The following is a 9,565-nucleotide window of genomic DNA, read 5'->3' as shown; positions in this document are numbered from 1 at the left end:
TTATTGACATTACAAACCTTCACATTCTGACTTCTTTTGTAAACAGGAAACGACAATGAACATATTTGTTTGCAATCATTCCTCCTTCAGCTATGTATTCTGCAAGTCTACATCCCACAGAGAAGCTCCCTCAATACCCCAAACCTCTCATCCCACTTGCCTTACCCACCCCCTCAACCCAAACCTCAACCCTCTCACCCCATTCTCCAAATCCTCAAACCCTTCACCCAATAACTTCAACATAATATTCCTCACCCTAATACTGTACCACCTCACTCCATACCCTCTCACTCTAAATGTACCTTATACCCGAATTCAGTGTTTTTCAAAGTGGGGGTCGCGACCCATGATGTAAAACGGATCGCCAAAAGGTCTCCAAAAATGATCCCCGAGGATCGCTTGACATGTTTTCCCCATTTTCTCCCTGGGTGAATTCTGGCTACAGTGCAGTGTGTGGCCACATGAGGCTGATGTAGAGGTCGGTGCCGTGGTCTTTCTGCCTCCCTGGGTCACATCTCACAGTCACCAATACAGCCTTCAGCACAGAGTCTACAGGAGCTGATCAGCCAGGTTAGTCAGCACCTACACTGACCATGTTTTTTTGTTATTAAAACAGTAAAAAATATATACAAGGCCAAACGGTTCAAACACTCATTTTGTGTTGGAGAAACAGGATATCCTCCCCTCAGTACCAATGTACGATGAGGGGGGGAGGGGGGGGGGGTGCGTACTCTATTATTAAAACAGTTCACAACACGTTTCTACAAAAGACAAATGGTACCAGCACATAACTTTGCACTGGAGAGACCAGATACCCTCACCTCTGTACCAACAGAAGTGAAAGGAAGTGGGGTGGTGGGGAGAGAGGTGAAAGGAGGGTGGTGGGGAGGGAGGGAGGGAGTCAGGGTATTGGTGAAGGGGGGGGGGGGGGGGGGCACCTGCACTGACAACTGAAGTGTTTCAAAGAAAAAAAACCAATTATCTTTAAATTTATTTCCTGCAGAAACTCCTTCTGCACAACATTAGTTTCCAGCAATGCTTCGCCATCTTTTTTCTTCCAGGCCTGCATCCCCCACCCAAAATCAAGTGATTGCCAGCTGGAATATGTATCCACAAGTACCCCAGTCAGTAACTCACTAACTATGGATAACCTATTGTGAACATGGCGCGGATCGCAAGAGGCGGCCATTTTGTAAAAATGGGTCGCCGGAAAGAAAAGTTTGAAAAACACTGCTCTAATTCACTCATCACTCATTACTCAACTCTCAACAATAATGGCTTATATTTATATACCACTTTTGGTATTGTGAAACATCCCAAAGCGCTTCACAGGAGCATTATCAAAAAAAGTTGATCACTGGACGACATAAGGAGATATTAGGGAAGATGACCAAAAGTTTGACCAAAGCAACAGGTTTTCAGGAATATGCTAAAGGACAATCCAGGATAGGCAGAGAGGTTTAGTGAAAGAATTACACAGCTTTGGACCTTGGCTGCTGAAGGCACATCCACCAATAGTAATTAAAATCAGGAATGCCTAAGAGGCCAGAATTAGATGAGCACAGAATTTTTGGAGGATTATAGGAGTGGAGATTATAGAGATTGGGAAGGGAAAGACAATAAAGAGATTTGAGAATCTTAAAATCAAGACATTGCCTAACTCGGGGTCAGTATAGAAGAATGAACATGGCAGTGATGGGCGAACTGGACTTAAGGTTACTGAAGGCAAAACATGGGTGGCAAAACAGGAATGCATTGGACATAACACAAAAAATAGGAGACGTCAGACAGTTGGCCCCTTGAGCTGCTCTGCCATTCAATAAGATCATGGCTGATCCGAGTGTGGCTGCAACTCGACTTTTCTGCCTGCCTTCCATAATCTTTCACTATCTCATTGTTCAAACATCGATCGATCTCAGCCTTGGGTATATCAAATAACACGAGCTCAAATGCTCTGTAGGGTAGAATTCCAAAGATTAATGGCCCTCTGAGAGAAGTAATTCCTCCTTATCTCTATCTTAAATGGGAGGTCCCTTATTCTGAACCCATGTTCCCCATTTCCAGATTCCCACAAGGGCAAATCTCCTCAGAATTTACCCCGCCTCAGAATCTTATATGTTTAAATCAGATCACCTCTCATTCTGCTGAACCCCAGTGAATGTAGGCCCAACCTGTTCAATGATTTCCTCATTGAACAACCCCTTCTTCTTTTGAATCAACTGAGTGAACCTTGTCTGAATTGTCCCGAATAGAATTGTATACCTTCTCAAATAAAGAAACCAAAACTGTACGCAGTAGTTTATTCCAAATACAGTTGGAGCAAGACCTCCCTTCTTTTATACTCCATCCCCTTTGTAATGAGGGCAATATTTCATTTACCTTCCAAATTACTTGCTCTATCTACATGCTAGCTTTTTGTGATTTATGTAGGAAACCGAAATCCCCTGCACCACAGCATTCTGTAGTCTCTCTCAATTTAAATTATATTCTGCTTTATATTCTTCCCATCAAAGTGAACATCACATAATCCATCTGTCAAATTTTTAACTATCTCAATCTGTGATAACCGAAGGTCAGGACTTCATATGACACCAAGTAGGCAGGATAACAACTGGGTTTATTTACTCTACTCACTATACTACAGTTACACTAGTTAATTTGTCAAACATGGCCGGGATTCTTCGAGCCTCCGCTTTTTGAAAAAATTCTGGAGTGATTCGCACCCGTTTTCCGTCGGGCGTGGGGACATAGCCCCATTTCCGGAGAATCCCAGCCCATGATTTCCCCTTCATAAAACCATGCTGACTCTGCTTAATTGTATTGTGATTGTCTTAATGTCCAGCTGCTACTTCCTTAATGATGGATGTATTTTATATACTGTGCGCATTATATATTGTATATGGTGTGTATTGTATATTTTATACAACATATACAGTGAATAGCATATATTGCTTATATTGTACATACTTTAAATATAGTGTACATTGTTTACATGTACATCTATGTATCATGTATATTGTATATATTGTATACATTGTATATATTTTATACATTATATACGAGATATACAATATATATCATGTATTTTGTGTGCACATATGTAGTTTATAATCTACATTGTGCATGTAGCCATTTTCAAACCACGCCATCTGCAAAAAAAATCATCTTAGGCCCAATGCATCGCCAATAGGCATACATCATATATTGTGTATACAGTACATTGTTTCTATGCGTTAATTACATATCGTATATATTGCATACATTTTATACCATTACATACACAAAGTGGATGTTATATTTATATATATATGTTGTACATATTGTGTACATTGTTATTACCTGATCTTGAGGGCGGAGCTGTCACTGTGAACACACGGGCCGCGGATCTCCATAGCAACCGGACGCGGGACCCGGGGGGTTACCGAGAGTTGAGGGGTCCCAGCGGGACATGGCCAGGTGGAGAGAGACCCCCACCCACCCCCAACCCTCCGTCCCTCAGCCCCTGCTGTCCCTCAGTTACTGATCTTCAATCTGTCCCGGTCCCCAGCCACTCCGTCCCTTGTCCCTCAGTCTCTGCCTCCCGCCCCTCAGTCCCCACTCCTCGGTTCCTCCATGTGTGTGCCCTCAGTCCCTTTCCCTCAGTCCCTCTCCCTCACTCTCTGACTCTCACTGTCAGCCCTTCCTCAGGCTGAGCCCCTCAGTTTCAGCCCCTTTGTCACTCAGTTTGTCTCCCTGTCCCTCAATCCCTCAGTCTCTGCCTTTCAATCTCTCCCTCAACCCCTCTGAAACCCAGTCTTGGCTGTCCCTTTATCCCCCTCGGAGGTTATCTCTCTCTCCGTTTCCTGCCCTGGTTACTTTGAGCAGATTGAGTTGATGATGTGGTCAGTGTGTGATTGTTGTTTTCACTTTAATATTTGAATATGCGATATGTGTTTCAGGTACTTGGTGAGTCGCTCGGAGATGCACCAGTTCATTGAGCGCTGTATGAAAGCAGTGGGAACCAACAGTAGCCATGCCATGGCACTGGCTGATGTGTTGGTGGAAGGAGATTATCGAGGACATTACAGCCACGGACTCAACAGGCTTGGTGGGTGCACCTGCAGTGATGGAACAGTGGGAATAAGGCCATCTCTCCTCAGGTCTCTGATCGCGTCAAGAGTTGGAACATTTAATAGCTCTTTCCCAAAGAAACGCGAGGTTTATAAACATTTTGTGTTGTGAAGCAGTTTCAACTTCACTGAACACTTGGTCAGGAGGTGACCAGTGAGTCCCAAAGATATGTGTTCAAGGATGGGGCATATGAGGAATGGAGGATCTGGAGGTGGAGAGTTTGGGGGAATGGGGGTTTTGGTAATGAAGGCTCTGGAGGATGGAGATGGGGGTTTGGGGAATGAGTGGTATGCAGATTGAAGGATCTGAAGGACAAGGAATCTGAAGGACAAGGAATCTGAAGGATGAGGAATAAAACTAATAATATAATCTTTATTATTGGCACATAGGAATCTAGATAGGATTTAGGAATAGGAGTAGCCCATTTGGCCCTCTGAGTCTCTGCCATTCAATATGATCATGGATGATGTGATTGTGGTCTCAACTCCACTTTCCTGCCTATTGTGCACCTCCCCTCCCCCATCACTACCATAATCCTTGATACTATCCAACTCAGCCATGAATAAATTAAATGGCCCAGCCGCCACTGTTTTCTGGGGAATGGGATTTCCACAGATTAATGATCCTGTGAGAGAAATCCCCCCCCCCCCCCCCCACTAATCTCTGCCTTCAAGAGGGGACCTCTTATTTGGAGAATGGAATTTCCACAGATTAATGATACTCTGAGAGAATTTTTCCCCCCTCGTCTCTGTCTTAAATGGGGGAGCCCTTATTTTTAACTGTATCTCCTAGTTAGAGTGCCTCCCACAAGAGGAACCATCTTCCCGGTGCCCACCCCAGTAAGTCCCATCAGGATCTTACATGTTTCAATAAGATGATCTGAACTCCAATGGTATAGGCCCAACCTGTTCAACCTTTTTTCATAAGATAAGTCCTTCATCCAAGAAATGAGTCGAGTGAACCGTTTCTGAACTGTTCTAATGTCACTATATCCTTTTTCAAATAAGGAGACAAAACTGTACACAGTACTCCAGATGTAGCCTCATCAAGACCCTTTCCAGCAGAAGTAACAATTTTCTATTTTTATATTCCAGAATGCTTGCAATAAACACCAACATTCCATCTGCCTTCCTAATCACTTGCTGTACCTGAATCCGGGTCCCTGGCACAGTGAGGCAGCAGTGCCACAGCAAAATATCAATTCTGCCAATCCTAATTCCATTTTGGGTAGCATGGTGGTTAGCATAAATGCTTCACAGCTCCAGGGTCCCAGGTTCGATTCCCGGCTGGGTCACTGTCTGTGCGGAGTCTGCACGTCCTCCCCGTGTGTGCGTGGGTTTCCTCCGGGTGCTCCGGTTTCCTCCCACAGTCCAAAGATGTGCGGGTTAGGTGGATTGGCCATGCTAAATTGCCCGTAGTGTCCTAAAAAAAATAAGGTTAAGGGGGGGTTGTTGGGTTACGGGTATCGGGTGGATACGTGGGTTTGAGTAGGGTGATCATTGCTCGGCATAACATCGAGGGCCGAAGGGCCTGTTCTGTGCTGTACTGTTCTATGTTCTATGTTCTATGTACCAGAACATCCAGATCTCTCTGTACCACCGTGTACTGCAATCGCTCCACTTTATTAGTACTGCTTTTCTATTCTTCTTGCCAAAGTGGACAAGTTCACATTTTCAGACATTCTACTCCATCTGACAAATGTTGGCCCATTCACTTAATCTATCCATATCCCTTTGTGAACTTGTTAGCTCTTCTTGACAACTTATTTTCCACCTGTCTTGGTGTGATTGGCAAATTTAGCAACCATATACTTGGTCCCTTGATTCAATCGTTGATATAGATTGTAACAGTTAAGGCTTCAGCACTGAGCCCTCTGCTGAGTTGCCGAAAAAGACCCATTTATCCCCACTCTCTGCTTCCTGTTATAGAATTCCTACAGTGCAGAAGGAGACCACTCGGCTCATCAAGTCTGCACCAACCCTCTGAAAGAGCAGCCTGCCTAGGCCCATTCCCCCACTCTATCCCCGGAATCCTGCAACCCCATCTAACCTGTACATCTTTGGAGTGTGGGAGGAAACCAGAGCACTCGGAGGAAACCACGCAGACATGGAGTGAATGTGCAAACTTCACATAACAGTTACCCAAGGCCAGAATTGAATCCGGGTCCCTGGCGCCGTGAGGCAGCAGTGCCACAGCAAAATATCAATTCTGCCAATCCTAATTCCATTGGACAGCACTTGGCCCATAGCCTCAAATGTTAAGATGTGCCAATTGCTCATCCAGGTACTTTTTAACGGGTGTGAGGCAACCCACCTCTACCACCCTCCCAGGCAGTGCATTCCAGACCATCACCAGCTTCTCGGTAAAAATGTTTTCCTCAAATCCCCCCTGAACCTATCGCCCTTCACCTTGAACTTGTGTCCTCTCATAACCGCCCCTTCAACTAAGGAGAACAGCTTTTCCCTATCCACCATGCCCATGCCCCTCATAATCTTGTACACCTCGATCAGGTCGGTCCTCAGTCTTCTGTAATCCAGCGAAAACAACCCAAGCCTATCCAACCTTTCTTCATAATTTAAATGTTTCATCCCAGGCAATATCCTGGTAAAACACACCCCCTCCAGTGCAATTAGATCCTTCCCATAATGTGGCGACCAGAACTGCACACAGTACTCCAGCTGTGGCCTTACCAATGTTCTATACAACTTCAACATGACCTCCTTGCTTTTGTAATCTCTGCCACGACTTATAAAGGTAAGTGTCCCAATGCCTTTTTCACCACCCTATTAACCTGCCCTTCTGCCTTCAGAGATCTATTTACAAACACGCCAGGGTCTCTTTGTTCCTAAGGACTTCCCAGTGTGGTGCCATTCATTCAATATTTCCTTGTCAAATTGCCCCGTCCAAAGTGTAACACCTCACACTTTTCAGGATCAAATTCCATCTGCCACTTTTCTGCCCATTTTGATCATCCCATCTATATCTTCCTGTCACCAAAAACTCTCAGCCTCACTGTTAACCACCCGGCCTAACTTTGTGTCATCCGCAAACTTATTGATCCTACCCCCCACGTAGTCATCTAAGCACAGATCGCTGTGGTATGCCACTGGACACTGGCTTCCAGTCACCAAAGCAGCAATCTGTCATCACCCTCTGTTTCTGACAACGCAACCACGTTATCCACCTTATCAAGTTCCCCTGTAATCCCATGAGCATTTGACTTCTTTATAAATCTCCCATGTAGGATCTTGTCAAATGCTTTGCTGAAATCCATGTCAACTACGTCACCTGCACTACTCTCATCTGCACACTTAGTCATCTGCTCAAAAAATTCAATCAAATTTGTTAGACATGACCTCCCTCTGACAAAGCCATGCTGACTATTCCTGGTCAAACCTTGCCTCTCCAAGTGCAGATAGATTCTCTCTTTCAGAATTTTCCCGATTAGTTTCCCCACCACTGATGTGGGACTCACTGGCCTGTAGTTCTACAGCCTTTCTGAAATGGTGGGACTACATTCACGGTTCTCCAGTCCTCTGACACCTCTCCTGTGGCCAGAGAAGAATAAAAAATTTGGATCAGGGCCCCTGCAATCTCCTCCCTCGCCTCCCACAGCAACCTGGGCCACAATTCAAAGAACAAAGAAAAATTACAGCACAGGAACAGGCCCTTCGGCCCTCCAAGCCTGCACTGATCCAGATCCTCTATCTAAAACTGTCGCCTATTTTCTAAGGACCTGTTTCCCTCTGCTCCTTGCCCATTCATGTATCTGTCTAGATACATCTTAAATTACGCTATCATGCCCGCCTCTACCACCTCCGCCGGCAAAGCACCAGGCACCCACCACCCTCGGCGTAAAGAACTTTCCACGTATATCTCCCTTAAAATTTTCCCCTCTCACCTTGAACTCGTGACCCCTAGTAATTGAGTCCCCCACTCTGGGAAAAAGCTTCTTGATATCCACTCTGTCTATACCTCTCATGATTTTGTAGACATCAATGTGGTCCCCCCTCAACCTCCGTCTTTCTAATGAAAATAATCCTAACCTCTCTTCATAGCTAGCGCCCTCCATACCAGGCAACATCCTGCTGAACCTCCTCTGCACCCTCTCCAAAGCATCCACATCCTTTTGGTAATGTGGCGACCAGAACTGTATGCAGTATTCCAAATGTGGCCGAACCAAAGTCTTATACAACTATAACCTGACCTGCCAACTCTTGTACTCAATACCCCTTCCGATGAAGGAAAGCATGCGATATGCCTTCTTGACCACTCTATCGACCTGTGCAGCCACCTTCAGGGTACAATGGACCTGAACACCCAGATCTCTCTGTACATCAATTTTCCCCAGGGCTTTTTCATTTACCGTACAGTTCGCTCTTGAATTGGATCTTCCAAAATACATCACCTCGCATTTGCCCGGATTGAACTCCATCTGCCATTTCTCCGCCCAATTCTCCAATCTATATTCTGCTGTATTCTCGGACAGACCCCTTCACTATCTGCTACTCCACCAATCTTCGTGTCATCTGCAAACTTGCTAATCAGACCACCTATACCTTCCTCCAGATCATTTATGTATAATTCATCCGAACCTGGAGATTTCTCCACCTTTAAGCTTGCCAACACCTCCAATACCTTGTCCCACCCTATGACAACTTGCTCAATAACCTCACAGTCTCTCTACCCGAGTTCCATATCTGCCTCCTCATTCTCTTGGGTGAAGATGTCTGTAGGTTCCCCGTTATCCATTTGCTTATTACTAATTCAAAGAACTCAAATAAATTAATTAATCATGATTTTTCTTTAACAAAACCAAGTCAAGTCTGTCTGAGTACATTAAGAATTTTAAAGGACTTTTGGAAGATTATATCCAATGCCTTCACTATTGCTTGTTTTAAGTCCCTAGGATGCAGGCCATCTGGCCCTGGGGCCTTGTCAGCCTTTAGGTCTAATAGTTTCCCCAGTATCTATTCCCTTTGTGATGGTTTTAAATTCCTCCCTGCCTATCAGCTCTCGATTTTCAAGGATTTTTAGAATGTCTTCTAACTTTTCTACAGTGAAAACAGACACAGAATATCTGTTCAATCCATCTGCCATTTCCTTGCTTTCCATTGTCAATTCCCCAGACTCTCTCAAGAGGACCAACATTCACTTCAATTACTCTTTTCCTTTATAAATATTTGTAGAAACTCTTACTGTCTGTTTTTATTTTTATAGCTAGCTTTCTCTAATACTCTATTTCTATATTCTATAAGACCATCAGACATAGGAGCAGAATTAGGCCACTTGGCCCATCGAGTCTGCTCCGCCATTCAATCATGGCTGATATTTTCTCATCCCCATTCTCCTGCCTTCTCCCCATAACCCCTGATCCCCTTATTAATCAAGAACCTATCTATCTCTGTCTTAAAGGCACTCAGTGAACTGGCCTCCACAGCCTTCTGCGGCAAAG

At 44.7% G+C, this 9,565-nt stretch overlaps 1 protein-coding gene across 1 annotated transcript in view; it reads left to right on the top strand.

Moving 5' to 3' along the window:
- The first annotated feature begins 3,364 nt into the window (after positions 1–3,364).
- LOC119971831 (uncharacterized oxidoreductase YjmC-like) overlaps positions 3,365–9,565 on the top strand; it is a 73,332-nt gene continuing 67,131 nt past the window's right edge. The window contains exons 1-2 of the mRNA XM_038808038.1: positions 3,365–3,456; positions 3,939–4,087. Of these exons, the coding sequence (XP_038663966.1) occupies positions 3,449–3,456; positions 3,939–4,087 (157 nt within the window). The 5' untranslated portion in view covers positions 3,365–3,448. The remainder of the gene's footprint in view (positions 3,457–3,938; positions 4,088–9,565) is intronic.

The sequence above is a fragment of the Scyliorhinus canicula genome, chromosome 9, assembly GCF_902713615.1.
Source record: "Scyliorhinus canicula chromosome 9, sScyCan1.1, whole genome shotgun sequence".
NCBI classification, from domain to species: domain Eukaryota; kingdom Metazoa; phylum Chordata; class Chondrichthyes; order Carcharhiniformes; family Scyliorhinidae; genus Scyliorhinus; species Scyliorhinus canicula.
Note: the sequence above shows the minus strand (reverse complement) of the source record. Positions and strands in the feature narration are given on the sequence as shown.